Genomic DNA, 16,434 nt, shown 5'->3' on the forward strand with positions numbered 1-16,434 from the left:
CGACTCGTCGACCGACCCGAGCGCATCGGGTAAACGCAGACGCGCGCCATTCGCGATTTTATAAAATATTTTCGACGTTACCGAGGCACCGATACATCCACTCCAATTAACTGTACGGCCGTGTAATGTTTGCAAAGTATCCAGCACGGGCGTAGAAATTTTTATCGCGAGCGTTCGCGCCACTCGAACCGCGAAAATTAAACAATGCATCCTTGGCCGAATAAAGACCCGTTCGTATCGGTTTCAGGCTCCAGCGGGTTTCGATCGCGCGATCGAAAGTGTTCTCTCGCTGCAGGGTTTCGTGAATCGGGATGCATTTGCCCCTGCAAAACGGGCCACTAAACTTTTACCTCATTGTGATATACGACCCTCGTTCCACGCCCTCCTTCCTCTCTTCTCTTTCGCGTCGAACTTCGCCCCCACCGACTCCCGTCCTTCTTTGGCCGGGCGTCTCCTTCCTGTTTCCCTCCTCCACGAAACTGTCCTCGCTTTAGTCTCGTTTCTCTTCCACGGGGCAAGAATCAACCGCGAACTTCTTAACGAACGCCTATTCGGCTATTTAAAAGCGAGGACCGCTCCAACAACTTCGCGGATCGCATTTATGCGAAACACTCGTAAAAAGTTTCGTATTATGGATCTTAATTGTGTCACGCATGGAGACTCGGAGAGCAAAATTAATACGTCGAAAATTTGAATAGATTCTCACGTGCATTACTCGATCGTCCTTGTCTGATCGCGAACTCTTATTCTACTAGCTTGGGGACTATTGAATCGTTCAAAAACTATACAATTTTTGATTATCATGTTCTACGCTAATGGGGCTTCCTGTTGATCGAATAAATAAATAAGTAAATAAATAATCGTAGCTTGCATCTCGTAAGATTGGGTCCGAAGGGTTTTGGCGCGACTCTGTGCGTCCTCCGTTTGACAGACACTTTCTCCCACCGTCTCCCACAGTTCTTTTCCCTTTTATCGAGCGTTTTTCCCTTCGACCGAACGTCTCACTCTCGTAATGCCCATACGACTGGTTTCGTTACCGCGCGACCAACTTCCGGATACGAGATTAGTTACATAACAGGTTCTGGGACTTGGAAATAAGTTATTTAACAGCGGCACGCGGATCGGCGTACGCGTACTGCATTATTTACACGACCGTGTTGTCTCGGGGCGACTCGGCGCGTTCTCGATTCTCAAACGTGGGATCGTTTCGGCATTCGATAATAATGTTTGCCCGACAATACGCGCGGAACGGATGCAAACAAAAATACCAGCCACAGGCCAGCCTGGAGCTGACCCAGCTTCGTCTTGTAATCGTAAATGGAGGCCATTCGGGGGATGGGATGTTCCCTGAAAAGTAATTTTTTGTATAATACAAAAGATATCTGTAGTCGACTGAATCTCCCAGGAAATTTGTATGCTAGGAAAGCAGGTGACAGAGCCTTCCGGTGTTTCCCAAGAAGCGAAACGATCCTCGAAAGTCCAACTTGGACGAGCGACCATAGTCGCTGAGCTACCGATACGGTGTTGACTACAGCAGTGGAACCTGTCGCGCGTCACTTCTCTGGTCAAAGTCAAGGTTTGCCCGTCAAATTCTGGCCACGCTAACGAGCCGGGAGTTTGGTAACCAGTGTCGTAACCGTTTCGTCGCGGTCGCATTCGGAGACTCAAAGACCTACCTAAGGAACTTGCTTGTCGAATAATTTCTCGCTTCCGCCAAGAATCATTATATATTTTATTCGCTCACAAGGGCAACGCAGGTAAAATACAGCGCCTTGCAAAAATTTTTCACGGTTTATATTCGAGAGAAAATATTCATCGTCCGAGCAACGAATGCAAACCGTATTAGCGTTTTAATTTACCCAAAAATAATTAGCACCCGTTGCATCCAGGCGACGGCACGGCCCTGCGGAGAACGGGAACCGGGCGAGGATGAATGAAAATGGCCGATCGCGCGGCTGGTGAATGAGGGGGAGATCGAGAGGAAAGAAAAAGGGTCGGTGTGTACGTTGGCGGTGATTTTCGCGCGGTTGCTCGCGAATCCAGGCTTCTCGGTCAACCGTGGTGGAAAAGGGGGGTGATTATTTTCCAGGAACGCGCGCGCTCCCGCATTTTCTTAGCCCCGCGTTCAGAGACGCGCTCCTTTGTTCCACGCGGAGAAGTTTTCCCCGGCGTAATGCTTCCGCTCTCGCGGCGAAGAAACAAGAAGAACGAATACTTGTTCTTTCCAGGCTGTTTGGGCTCCCGCGTCCGACTTTCCCCGGCGAAAAAATGGAGCAAGTCGTTGCTCGGTTTCGAGGGGGAATAAAGTCGGTGGGTTCTTTCGTCCCGCGGAGATTGCTCTTCTTTCTGACCGTCTGTCCTCCGGTATTCCTAACATGCGCGGCGCTCTGTTGGCACTGTCGTTCGCCGGGTACCGTTAATCTTGGCTACAATAGCCGAGAGGAACCTTGGATCGCGCGAAAACGAGCTCGGGGATTCCCCGACGACGCGGATCGCTTCGAACCGTCGCTAGCGTCGCCAACGATCGGCCGTCAGCCGAGTGACAGATGTGCCCCTTCGAGGTCTAACTTGGCGACGTTAAATCGACAGGTGTTTTACTTTTTTTTTTTTCGCAAGATCGACGTAGAACTTGCGAAGGACGCTGACACCGTCTACAGTCGAGGACACCTGTTGTGCAACGTCTTCAGACTTTCAGATTTATGTATTTCCCCTTTTGTCGCTGGGTTTATTAAAGAATTAGATCTCGACTCTTACGTGAGCAACCAAAATGGAGCGATAATTTCATATTCTATATCGTACCCGTTCAGTAGCGCTCAGGCGTGTCACGGTGGTTAGAGATTTTTCGCGAACCATTTTGATTTATTATTTTGTGGTCTGATCTTTCGATCGGTGGTCCAGCCGGAGTCGATCCTTATCGTCGACCGTTGGAATTTAATTTTCCAGCGACGTCAGCGTCGCCCGGACCGATACGAATCGGCGGTCGGGTATCAATCGGAGTATTGTCTCGCGGTTCCTCGGGACGGTGGCACGTCGACCTATCAGAATTTTCCATCTACGGGATCGACAATCCGGTTAGATTAGCGCTATCGGTCGTGGCTGTTTCTCCGCAGGACGGGATATACTGGTTTCTAATCAGAACATTTAAAAAAGGAACACGTCCGTTCGCTGTGACAAACCGACCGCGTATCTGCGTACCGTGAACCACGGAACCGGCCGTTCGCTCGTGTCCCATATTCCGTGAAACCAGTTGAACTGGTGTGGCAGTTGTCGAACAAGCGCGTTTCAGCGTTTACGTCGATCCACGAGCAGTCGAACCGTGGATTTTCTGTACAGCGAATTTACGACGCGGCGACTGACGGACGGCACGCTGCCCGGCTCGAAGACGCCCCCGATCCAAAGCTTTCGGCCTATCATCGATCGTAAAACAGAGCGAATTCCTCGAAAGAAACTCGAGGATCCTAATAACCGACGAGATGGCCGATTGGAAGATTTTCCCTTGGAGGAAATTGTTTCCTTCCAATCTTCGACGATGCGTCTATCGGTCGAAACAGAGACAAAAGATCGAGCGCTTAAAAGAATTGTTAAAAGAGCGCCGAAAGTATACGAAACTTGATGAAATATCTAGAAGGAGGTGCGATATTTTTCGATGGACTCGTTAATAGCGAAAGGGGTAAATAAGTAAACGGTCGAGCGTCATTAACGGCGGCAAAGCGTCGTTTTTGAGGATCGTGGTGCGTGGTGCGGCAATTCTACGGTGAAATATTCATGGCGTTTCCCCGTCGTCCGTGGAAAGCCTTCCGCGGAGTAATTTTCCGTGCGGCCGCTATTAACGAAACGCCTCGTTCGTTGCGCCCTTAGCGGCCGGCTAAATTGCCTATAATGTGGACACGTTGGAAAATTCAGTCGTCGTCCGCGCCAGGCCGACAATTTGCACTGGACGGTGTCCCCTTCTGCGCCGTAGAAATAATTCATTTAGAAAACGAGGCCCCGCCGAATTTCCGATGCGCTGTTTGCCCTGGCTCGCGAAACGCGCGATAACCCTTTTATCGTCGCGGACTCGCGCACACAGGGAGTTCGTTTGCCCGCGAATTGGCCCGTGTTGCGTGACCAAACATCGCTCCGCCAAAGCCAGGACGATTTTTCGATGAAATATCTCTCCTAACGGACTCACTTTTTTCTCTGTCAGCTTTGTCAAACACTTCCCTACGCTACAATCGCTTGTATACCCTTATTAACATCCTCTGGTCAAACGAGCTTGCGTTCCAAAGAAATCGATATACGGGTTTGACATTGATGTTTCGGTTGGAAGATATCTAACGTTGAAGCTTGAGAAGGGTTCAGGTATTTTTTGCAACAGTGGTGTAGTAAAGTTCTCCCTTTCAAGGAGTGCTGTTTAAATGGCGCTGACTCTGGCCCCAGCCAGGGCTCTTAAAGAGATTATAGCAGTTCAACCGAGTATTTTCAATATGAAACCTCACACAGTATGACAATAGCACGAAACGTAACGGCAACTCAAGGCGAGTAGGAAGCTGCGAGAACGAGGCAGAGACCGGGTAGAGACTACCTGCTGTATCTTTTCTTTTATCTACCGGTCGCCCTTTTAATGCCACTTCGAGCGAAGGGTATATTCGATTACAATAGCTTTTACAACCCTTTTACCCGACGATACCTCATCGGGCACGTACAGTCCTTCGTTTGAGGAATTATGTAGTAAAATAACTCGAAGGCATTGTCAATTTTTAAGAGATTAAACGCTCAACGAAAATTGAAAGCAGAAATAAATTATAGCAACATTACAGAGTCTCAAGGGTTAAAAAGATTTTCTCATGAAAGGGATGCGGGGGTGCTGGTCTTAAAATAAATCTGCATTGCAACGTTCTTGCTAAAATCCCCAAAAATTAGGGCCATCATTGTTTTCTATCCAACCAGTTCGAAGTTTGGGTGTCCGGGTACCCCGGTTTTCGAAGAACCTAGCGACTATTTTGGTTAAATGTAGGGAATCGGTTTTCTATCCGGGCAGTTGGAAGTTTGGTTGTCCAGGTACCCAGCTCACGCATCCGTTTGCCTTTTCCAGATGCCTCGTCCTCGAACGAAGCCGTGCACTTACAGCAGCGTCTGAGGAGCCTGAGCACGGAGCTGGTGACCCTAAGGAACCGGCTGCACGTCAGCCAGCCGCCGAACAATTCAGGGCAGAACGGCGGCTCGTCGGCGCCCCTGTCGAAGAGCCCGGAAAAGGGTGGCGTGCCGTCCTCCCCCGCGCCCGCCGTGCCGCCCAGGACCACGCTGCCGCTCGCCAACACGTTGCCCCACGGCCTCGGTCATCCTTCGGGGCACACGTTGACGGCGTCCGCGATCGTTCATCCGCACGTGAATCACGCCGGCGCGAACACGCTCGGCCACAACTCGACCGCAGCTAATAATTTAATATCTGGTCAGTATGCTGCAACACATACACCCTGCGTTGCAGGGGTGAGACATCGGAGACACGGGGGGTGGCCGAGAGACGGTCCACGACAGCGGTAAGCCACGCTCCCGCGTTCGCCAACGACGCCTCGATTTATGGAAACACCAACAGCGTGAACGTGGCTTTACGCTGGGCCCTTTTCCCATGCAAACGACTTTCGATCCCAACCACCCTTTGGCATGGTAGCCTCTTGAAGCTATTCTCGGGTCTGTTCAACCCTTTCTGGCATTTTATATACACAACACAGACGTATAATGGTGCTCGTCTATATCGGGCCCTAATCTTATTGGCAATTATTGTCGATAATATTCGAAGGCTATAACAGCCTAGCGAACTCCAAATTGAAAACAATGTCCGCTTCTGATCTCTTCGACCGTTATTATCCGATATTCGCGAATTAACGGGGAACACCGTCGTCGAAGAGTTTTTAATCGGCGACGCGTTGGAGCGCGATTACCGCGAATTAAACCGTACCATCCCCGTAGATCCACGTGCACGGCGAACATCCGTCTGGCACGGTCGAGGTTGTTAATATTTAAACGACGCGTAATATCGTCATTGCGGCGTTAATTCGCGATACGCCCGCGCGTTTCAGGAAACGGTGACCGCGCGGAAGGGCGGCGGCAGGGCTTTCGACCGTGAATGATATTTTAAATAACCGGGACCGGGCGAGCGATTTCTCCGCAAAATCATCGGAACGGTAAACACGGCTGTTTACGCAGCGGCTATTTCCCCTACTCCCTTTCATGTTCCCAAACGTTTTATGATTTATTTACCATTTTTACTCGAGTATTTATCATTGCTTTTATTTAGTCTAGTCCAGGAACGATATAAAAAACTGAAAAAGAAGCGTTTTCGTAATGTTGCAGTTGCACCAGCGTATTTTCATAGATAGATCTACGAACGTTTGAAAATTGCAAAAACCTCGAGACATTTACCGGTGTCACAGAGGGTCGAGGACCGTCAAAAATCGAAACGATTACGTTTTTTTTTTTCATCTACGTAAACGTATGCTTGCCCAAAACTAGATTATCTAGTTTTTTCCATTTATCTATGCAACGGAAGCATTTACATTTATATGAATTTCGATAGAAAGGGGGGAAAATATTCAGCGAACGATTCGTAGCTCGCTCTAGGTCGGATCGCCCCGTGCTATTCCGTGGGCGGCAGGGGAATAAAATTATTTGCGAGCAGCCAAAGCGGCTCGTTCCCTCGATACGCTCTGTCTGATCTCTAATTCCTTCCAGTTAATCGAGCCGCGGTCAGCGTTTCGACCGGGCGAATTGCTCGCGCGTGTAGTTTCACCGCGGTTCCCTTTCAATTCGCTCGAGACCGCCGTTATCCTTTAATCGTCTATTTTTTTCGAACCCCGGAAAATTACCCGGGGAATATTTTGCGGTGCTTGGAAGTACACGGGGACGGGTTTTCTGCGCAGATTTGGATTCCCCGAAGCGCCATAATGGAATCCCCGACGACGGGATAGTGTCGTGCGTGACGGCTCTGGGCTGTTTGCGATCGCCGCCGATCTCCAGCATCATCGCCGACGTGAAGAACGCGAAAAGCAACCAGGGCCAGCATCGATGTCTCCCGAAAGGCACCACGGCCACTTCCGGGCCCGCCAGCTCCACGGCCTTGGACGACCTCATTCATCTACCAGGCCCCCTCACGGAGGACGCGGTCCTCAAGTGTCTGCAAGCTCGATTTTGCGCCAAACAGTACCACGTGAGTACCATCTACTCAACATTTAATCAGTATTCATTTTAAACAACACGAATTTCCATGAAGATTCTTCTATCGATCCTCCAGAATTTACAGATCTTTCGTCAAGCGTAAAGCATAAGCATTACAGGCGATTCGGTGCAGAGAATACGTTTGTAGACCTAATAAATAATATCGAAGCTGTCGAGGCGCCGTTAATCCGCAGACGTCTCGGAGACTGGATAATTTTTCGGAGAAACTTGGGGGAACCGCGAAAGCTCGACGCGTCTCGAGAGGGGGAGGCAGATCGAGGCGACCAGGAAATGCTTTCAAGCGGGGATGGAGGACGATCGCGAGTTCCGTGTCCCCGTGAAATTTCGCTGGGATCGAGCCCGTCCGCGTTCCCTCGATCGTCTCCGCGTTAAATCGTCGGGCGCATCAATCACTCGGGGCCTCGATAGTGACGCGGAGCGTGTAGCTCGACGCCTCGCGCGGACACGATAAGTTTCGCGGTGCTTCTAATTGAGATGAATGCCCGATTTGCCACGAGCCCGGACGATTCGAGATTCCCGCGCGAGATACGTCCGACGCGGTATTTAACGGGAGACACCTCCGAACGATAAATTAAGACGCGACTCGTCGACGCTTTTTGCCTCGTTGGATTCGACAATGGGTAATCGGGGGACGCAATTTTTCCCTCCCCTCTGAACGTGTCAATAGGGATCCTAATAGGAGGCTTTGTAATTGCGTTCGCGGTGGGCGAACAGTTCTCGATTGGACTCGCGATAGACGACATAATTAGCCGCGGTATATACGAGCGGCCGAGAGGAGCAAAGTACAGGGCGAAAGATAATCAGGGAACTTTCCAGCTCGAAACTTCGAGCCTATCGAACAAGTTTAAAAGTCGAGGGCCTCTTCGCGTGCTCGACAACCAGAATGCGTAGTTGAACGTCCGTAATGGCCGTTTCTTATCTCATCATCCTGAACATAGTATTTACTTATGGGTCGGAGTTCCTTTTGTACACAAACGATGCGTGGAAAGAAAAATATTACAAACACGGTTTGCTTTCACTGCAACGAAGCATGCGTGGAAAACATAATCCGGTACACATAAAATTGTGGGATAGTGAAAGTTGCGGAGGAGTACTGGAAAAACGTGAAATCCGTCATTGTCTCGACTGTGGTTTATACAACGAACACAAATGTATTTGCAAATTTTTTATTCATTATCATAGTTTTCTTTTACATTTTGGTAATTCTAGGACTTCCTCGTACGTTTCGGTCTATTGCTATTGCATCGGGAGTATTTTCTTGAACCGAGCCATTAAGAATTCACCCTGTCTCTTCGGTTCGCGTGGCGTCGCCCGCAGGTGGCACGCTCGCATTCCATTATCGTGTTCTGCGTTTTAATTCCTTTCCGGCATACCTTAACGCGTGCCTCTTTTCCGGTTCTCCGGTAGCCGTTCGTTAGGCTCTGGTTTCCGATCGATTCCGGGACCTTTCGAATCTGAATCGCGATCTCGGGGCGGAGGACGTGCCCCCCCGGACGGTATCAAAGCGACAATTAAGAATCGTTAAAACTTTTGTCCTTGAATCGTACACGAAATCCCGGGTGAAAGGAGACGCGTCGGACGCTATCGAAGCCGATTAAGAGCGATTGAAGTTTCTTTTTCCCTCGTTCCGCGTCGATTACTGGTGTTCGTCTTTCAAGGTAAGTACGCTCGGTTGTCGGATTTAACGAGGCCCCGCCGAACGAGGAACGCGAAGAGCCAGCGAAAATTCTCCCCCTTTTAGCCAGGAGACACTCCGCTCCGAAGCTGACGGAGAAATCAGGAGTTTCTCAATAGGTAGTTTAAACGAGGGGAAACCGAGACGAGAAGAAAGGGAACGCCTCGGGTGAAAAAGTCGATAGTCTCCGTGTGACCGCGGACAGATATCGCGCTGGCTTGATTGGATCGGGCTACGCGAACAATCCTGATGGACGCAAAAAGGGTCTCGTTTCCGTCCTTGAATCAGCTGGAGCAATTAGTTTCGACGGGGGGAACCCGTTACGGAGTTTCAGCGCGGTATTTTCCGCGCGACCCGAGTGTCCCGTTTTTAATGACGGACCAACGGACGCCATTGAACGACGCGGAGCCTCGAAAGGAAACAGACCACGGATCAGATAAGATCGCGTTATCGAAATCGTTCATTTTTTTCCCGCCAATCGATCGACTCCGTTCCTCCCTTCCGGCCACGTAACGTCGATCCTGCCCGATCTTCGGACACGGATACGCGCAGCTGCGTAGATCGATTTCTCGTTCGTCCCTGTCTCCATCCGTGTTTTTCTTCTGTCAAGTTTACCATTCCTGTTTCCACTCCCTCGCCTCCACCGCTCTGTCTCCTTGTATTTCTTTTTCCTTCGACCTTCTCCGGGCCCCGTCTCTTTTCCGCCTCGGTTCTCCTTTTCTGACGCGTTAGGTGCACTATCGGTAGCGACGGCCTCGACGCGCGTCTACTCCGATCAAAGAAGATTTCAACTTTTACTCGCTGCTCACCAATTACATCGATCTCATTTTAATCATAGTCACGACTCCGTATTCCCAAGTTTACCGATAAGCAATATATGCAACCATTCGCCATTCGATATAGGTGCAACGCATTTTATTTTGAGATTCAGTTAATTCCCCTTATCTGAAACGCACTTTACACGATCGGGGACCTCAGCTATCGAGCCTCGCAATTAAATCGTAATCGTTGAAATTAGCTCGACCAGTTTAAAGACCAGCGCAAACAACATCGAATGCGATTCCGCGCAATCGGGTATGCCCTCGGTAAACAAATCCAAAGGACCGGTGGCGCGAGTTGCTCGAAACGCACGGACCGGAGAGGATCGAGGGCCCATCGCTAGCCACGGGCCCTGACATGGGACCGGTTCTCTCTCTCCCCACTTACCTTTCGGGCGTTGTTCACCTTTTTGTTCGTCCTCCGGCGCGTTGCTTTCTCTAGGTGGGCTTCTAATAGGAACCAAGGCCCGCCAAAGCCTCGCCGCTCGTAGCCTGTTGCACCACCCTCTGCTCTTTGCCTCCTTCGTCTTCTCCTTCGCCTCTCCCTGTCCTCTCCCCTCCAGTTTCCGTTTCTTGGTCGCCCCGACTGTCCTGATTTCTAAGTCTCCGTCGCTCCACGGCTCGAGGCTTCCTTTTATCCCTCTCCTGGGACGTTATTGGAGGAAGCTGCGGTCTGCGGATGGCGCGAAGTGAAACATCAGCCGGGCGATGCTTCTTCGGGAACGTTTGTCCGGGAATTGCCCCGGCGATTTCAACGCGTACGAGGCCGAGGATCGATTCGTCGTCCGTGGCGAACGCTGCTCACAGGATACTCCTTCCTAGAAAATTGATTCCTGACGGACCGTGGCTCGTGCATTAATAGGGAAGAGTCGCCATCTTGATACTCCGGTATTACTTAGCTCGAGCACCTCGGAGCACGCGATCTACGGCCATGCTAATCCCATACCGATCAACCAATTTTTTCAATATCAATTCCTGCCTTTTTTAATTCAATCTTTCCCCCCGTTTATTATAATTTCAGACGAACGTGGGCCCGATTCTGGTCTGCATCAACCCTTACACGGACGTCGGGAACCCGCTGACCCTAACGAGCACCAGGGCCGTACCGTTGGCGCCGCAGTTGAACAAGGTTGTCCAGGAGGCTGTGCGACAGCAATCGGAGACCGGCTACCCTCAAGCCATAATTCTTTCCGGTAAACTATCATTGGCTCTCTGTCCGGGGAAATCGAAGGAAACGTTATCTGTTTGCTTCAGGGACGAGCGGCTCGGGGAAGACGTACGCCTCTATGCTGTTACTCAGGCAGTTGTTCGATGTCGCCGGAGGTGGTCCAGAGACCGACGCCTTCAAACATTTGGCGGCGGCCTTCACGGTCCTCAGGTCCCTCGGATCGGCCAAGACCGCCACCAATTCGGAGAGTTCTAGGATAGTACGTAACAGATACATTTGTATTTTCTACGAGCTTCCGTCTCGACGAGGAACTTAACCGACCTCTGCCTGTTCAGGGTCACTTTATCGAGGTCCAGGTGACGGACGGGGCTTTGTACAGAACCAAGATACATTGTTACTTCTTGGACCAGACGCGGGTCATCAGGCCCCTGCCCGACGAGAAGAACTACCACATATTTTACCAAATGTTAGCCGGCTTGTCGCACGAGGAACGAGGTAGAGAAATTCGACTATAACGATCGACGATCGCGCGGCGCGCGGCTGAACTTGATTCGATCGTGTTTTGCTCGACAGTGAAACTTAATTTGGAGGGTTACAATCTGAAGAATCTAAGGTACCTCCAGCAGGGTGACACCAGGCAGGACGAAGCCGAGGACGCCATCAGGTTTCAGGCGTGGAAGGCTTGTCTGGGTACGTACCTACGCATTCACCTTCCCTAGTCTCGAAAACGATTCCATACAGATGCATCGATCCAGAGGCGTGAAATTCTCTCCTCGCGGTCAAGACGGTTTCTATACACCCTGTACAATCCATCGAGAACTTTTTCGCAGGCGTGCTGGGTATACCTTTCTTGGACGTGGTCAGGGTCCTCGCGGCGGTGCTGATCCTGGGCAACGTGGGTTTCACGGATCGGCCTGGCGTGGAGGTCGGCGTGATCGGGGAGAACGAGTTGGCCTCGGTGGCAGCCCTCCTAGGCGTTCCTCCGCCGGCCCTGCTCAGGGGCCTCACCTCGAGGACCCACAACGCCCGCGGGCAGCTGGTCAAGTCCGTCTGCGACGCGAATATGGTACTGTGTCACTCGTTACGCGCAATCTGACCCACTGACACGCCTGTCGGACCGCAACCACGTTGAAGGGTGTTTGTTTATACAGTCTAACATGACCAGGGACTCGCTGGCGAAAGCGCTCTACTGCCGCACCGTGGCCACGATCGTCAGGAGAGCGAACAGCTTGAAGAGATTAGGCTCCACCCTCGGCACGCTATCGTCCGACTCGAACGAGTCCGTTCACAATCAGGCAGAGGTGACCAGTCAGCATGCCTCGACTATCGGGAGCTCTGCAGGCAAGTATACGAGGATCGCGTGGCTCCGCTATAGTTGTTTACTCGAAGATTAGGGACCTCCTCGGGATTACCCAGCTCAGACTCGGATTCCCGATTCCGTTCATTCTGGACAATCTCGGTCGCTGGAGTTAATAGCGATTACCTGACGATCCACGTCCCCTCGTTTCGGGCTGTTTTGATCCGGAGGACTGAAATTTACCTTATCCTCTTCTACGCGAGAATCTAGATTTATAATAAATTCCGCGCGTAAACAAACGAGTGTGCGCGAAGATTCCAGAATTCCTCCCACGTTCCCGGACGGGAAATCGGGATTATTCTCGACCCTCCCGCCCCCCCGTAATCGGTCTTTTGGTCTACAAATCTCGGTTGTGTGTCGCGTCCAGGCGGCACCGGTTCCAGAAGCATGACCGCGCTGAACAATGCCGTGAGACACGCGACGGACGGTTTCATCGGCATCCTGGACATGTTCGGGTTCGAGGACCCGAAACCCAGCCAGCTGGAGCACCTGTGCATCAATCTATGCGCGGAGACGATGCAACATTTCTACAACACCCACATATTCAAAAGCTCGATCGAGAGCTGTCGCGACGAGGGTATACGGTGCGACGTGGAGGTCGATTACGTAGACAACGTGCCGTGCATCGATCTCATTTCCTCCCTGGTGAGTCGTACGGTCGGCCATTCCCGTCCCCCCCGTGGTCCTCGTTGCTAACCGTAATCGTTCGTTTCGTCCGCAGCGGACTGGGCTGCTGAGCATGCTGGACGTCGAGTGCTCGATACGCGGCACCGCCGAGAGCTACGTGGCTAAAGTCAAGGTCCAGCACAAACAGAACCCGCGACTCTTCGAGCCAAGGACCGTCGACTGCAGGTCTTTCGGGATCCAGCACTTCGCCGGCAGAGTCACTTACGACGCCTCGGACTTTCTCGGTGCGTCTACGATAGTTAAAAATAATCTTTTTTCAGAGGATTACGCTCTCACGAGTACTCGATCGATCTCCTATTCCTATATATACGATCCTCGACTGCCCATCGAATGTCCCTGTGTCTAAGGCAGCATATTCTCAACGATATACCGGAGTCCATCTAGATAAAAAATCGTTTCGTTCAAAGATACGAACAAGGACGTGGTGCCAGACGATTTGGTGGCGGTGTTCTACAAGCACACGTGCAGCTTCGGTTTCGCGACGCATTTGTTCGGGAGCGAGCTGAAGGCGCTGTACGCGAGCGACACCGTGCCCAGGGGCGTCAGCTTCAGAATATCTCCGACGTCTCACACGGACCTGTAAGAACTTCCGGTTTCGAGCGGCCGTGACGCGCGCGCGACTCCGGCGGACGACGATCGATGATGTTTGCCTGTGATTACAGTTTGAACGGGGACGAACCGATCTCCACGTTGACTCAGGACTTTCACACGAGGCTGGATAATCTCCTGAGAACTCTCGTCCATGCCAGACCCCACTTTGTCAGGTGCATTAGAAGCAACGGCACAGAAACCCCGCTGCACCTAGACAGAGGCGTGACTATGCGTCAGATACGATCCCTTCAAGTTCTGGAGACAGTAAATCTAATGGCCGGAGGTACGTCTCGAAACTATTCACGGGATCTTTGGTTATCGTACGACGTTTAGCCGAGAATCCGTGTCAATCTCTCGAAGAATATTACTTCCTAGTTTGCGTCCCGGCGGATCCTCCAAGAAACTTACTATCCCTGCGCGAATACTTTTCACAAACTTAGTCGATTCGCAGATAGAGCACAGGATCGTAGTAAAAATTTTTGTATCGATCTTTATTTACAAGTTATCGATGGAATTATTGTTCGATCGTGTTTACGAGTTCTCGAAAGGGGGATTGTTTATTAGAGACTCTGTGGTGTCGCAGGATATCCGCATCGGATGCGGTTCAAGGCGTTCAACGCGAGGTACAGACTGATCGCGCCGTTCAAGCAGCTGCGTCGCGCCGAGGAGCAAGCCGTGGAGGATACGAAGCTCATTCTTCAAAATGCCCAACAATTAAAGAGCAAATTCGGCGCGAGCACCAGCTGGGCGCTCGGCAAGAGGCACATCTTCCTCAGCGAGGGCATCAGGCAGCAGCTGGAGAACCTCCGATCCGAAACGCGCAGGAGGGCTGCCACCGTCATACAGGTGACGCCATTTTTCAGTTTCTAATTCGACTATAATATCCACAATGCTTGGAAAGGTTATTTTCTTTGGAGCAAACTTGACAAAGTTGCCCACGAAACATTTTAATACAACGTACATATGAATAGCAAAAGAATAAGCGACCATTTTACGGTGCAAGGCGATAGAATCGGATTTAGTAGAGCAAAGGGAAATGTTGCATCGATGTTACGAAACAATGGGATTGCACGTGTGTCATCAGGCTACGTGGAGAGGTTGGAGAGTACGAAGAAGATGGCCGCTGAGGAAGACAACGATAGGCGTGACTTCCGGGATGGGCCAGAAGAAGCACCAGCAGCCGACCTCGACCAACACGGGCACCGTTCAGAGGAACGTGACGGCCGCGACGGGAACCGGAAGCGGAACACGACCGAGGCCGCAGCCGATCGCCGGTACGCCACCGCCGGATCCCTCGGAGAAGTGTGCGGATCAGAAGATGATCCAGCAGACGTGCACCCTCTACGGGCTGGATTTGGTAAGACTCGCATATCCGAGAATTTCCTCCAATCTCGTTTCTTTCAGATTCCTTTATAAATTCAACTTCAACTTTGTTCGCCGTCAAATGGAAGAGGAAGTCTTTGGAACTTTGTTTCAGGAACGACCGCCGCCTGTACCGCCCAGCAGGTCCTACACCGTGACAGGAAACACCAAGCTGGGCTATCCGCAGACGAGGATCATGAAGATGCCTTTCCCAGGTAACGCAATCGGTATTTCCCGTCTCCGCTCGAAATATTTTCGTAACGCGCGATAATCCGTTTTTTCTTTTATCCGATTTTATGTAATCAACTTGGTTTCGGTCGATGAAATTTTACAGGATTAATGCACGACGTTCGGGTATTTACTATTTCGTTATTCAAATCGAAAATCTGCGATAAAATTCACGCGATCGGGGGTTTGAATTGCGCCCCGTTGTTCGAGCGAATTATAATCACCGTTTGCACGGAATAAATTGCAACGGTGCCGGATAGCAGGAAAAATTTTCACGATTCCCCGCGACCGCATATTAAACGGATTTTACGTTTCCTCATTTCCAATTCCCGCGACTACGGTTGTTGTTTCAGAGGAGGGCGAAGGAGAGGTGGTACTGCTGAAAGGTGAGACGGTTCTGGTCGTGGGCGCGTCCCCCAGACGCGGTCACCTCCTGGTGGAGCACAACAACGCAACGTTGCACGTGCCCTATCAGTTCATGGAGCTGAAACCCTGCAATATTAACGTTTGAACGCGTTATTTATTTCCGTGTTGGGTTGATTGTCCGAACGACGCCGTTCCGAGTCCGGCGCCGCGATTCTCGAATCGTAAGATTAATTAAAATTCCGCGAACGGTGTCCGCGAATCGTCCGTGGAAAAAAAATCAGGGGAAACGAGCAGGATCGAAAGTTCCCCAGGACACTGAACTTTGTCTTTTAATTAATTGCACACCGGGCCGTTAAGCGAGTTGGACGCGGAAGTCGCTACAACGGCGCGCTTATCGCTCGTTTGAGACGTTGAACCGCCACCCTCGCCGAGCCACGTTCGTCTTCCATGTAGATAAGTACACGCGCGTCGACGTACATTTTCGAATTAGTAAGCATGTTAGCCGTTAAATACCTACGAGCCTCGAGAAACCAGGGGCGTACCAACCGTGTACACGTCGGCGCCGTTCGGGGGGCTCCTGGCGCGAGCAGCGTCCTTACGGAATAATGAAATCACCCCTAATAACGCCGCACGGGGACAACGCCCCGTAACAGGGGCGCCATATGGACGACCATCCCCTTTTTTAATTGTCTCGAACGGGTCTCGTGTTTTTCCTTCGCGATGGAATAACATTAATTAGAAAATCCTCGCGAGCAGGTGTTCTTAATACAAGCCGCGTCCCTGCTGCTTTCCAAACTAATAAGGATACGCGTTTCATATAACGTATTGTAATTGGAAATTTAGTTTCGCGTATATTTATATATTATGGAGATTCTGCCGTGAATATTTTAATAACTTTCAGAGACTCCGGCGCAAAATCTCCGTGAATATTCTTCGTCGGACCCCCAGACGGAATCAATTGCCATAA

General features: G+C 51.0%; 1 protein-coding gene across 1 annotated transcript in view; it reads left to right on the forward strand.

The window, feature by feature from the left end:
- The window catches only part of LOC122399577 (unconventional myosin-IXb), a 53,602-nt gene extending 37,525 nt beyond the window's left edge, over positions 1-16,077 (forward strand). The window contains exons 2-17 of the mRNA XM_043400360.1: positions 5,075-5,431; positions 6,900-7,186; positions 10,730-10,901; positions 10,963-11,135; positions 11,212-11,371; positions 11,450-11,566; positions 11,707-11,942; positions 12,028-12,217; positions 12,601-12,878; positions 12,955-13,144; positions 13,328-13,499; positions 13,583-13,794; positions 14,095-14,357; positions 14,596-14,868; positions 14,989-15,088; positions 15,455-16,077. Of these exons, the coding sequence (XP_043256295.1) occupies positions 5,075-5,431; positions 6,900-7,186; positions 10,730-10,901; positions 10,963-11,135; positions 11,212-11,371; positions 11,450-11,566; positions 11,707-11,942; positions 12,028-12,217; positions 12,601-12,878; positions 12,955-13,144; positions 13,328-13,499; positions 13,583-13,794; positions 14,095-14,357; positions 14,596-14,868; positions 14,989-15,088; positions 15,455-15,612 (3,338 nt within the window). The 3' untranslated portion in view covers positions 15,613-16,077. The remainder of the gene's footprint in view (positions 1-5,074; positions 5,432-6,899; positions 7,187-10,729; positions 10,902-10,962; positions 11,136-11,211; positions 11,372-11,449; positions 11,567-11,706; positions 11,943-12,027; positions 12,218-12,600; positions 12,879-12,954; positions 13,145-13,327; positions 13,500-13,582; positions 13,795-14,094; positions 14,358-14,595; positions 14,869-14,988; positions 15,089-15,454) is intronic.
- Positions 16,078-16,434: the final 357 nt, after the last annotated feature.

This window comes from Colletes gigas, unplaced genomic scaffold (assembly GCF_013123115.1).
Source record: "Colletes gigas isolate AHSC1104 unplaced genomic scaffold, ASM1312311v1 Colletes_gigas_Sc00002, whole genome shotgun sequence".
In the NCBI taxonomy this organism is placed as follows: domain Eukaryota; kingdom Metazoa; phylum Arthropoda; class Insecta; order Hymenoptera; family Colletidae; genus Colletes; species Colletes gigas.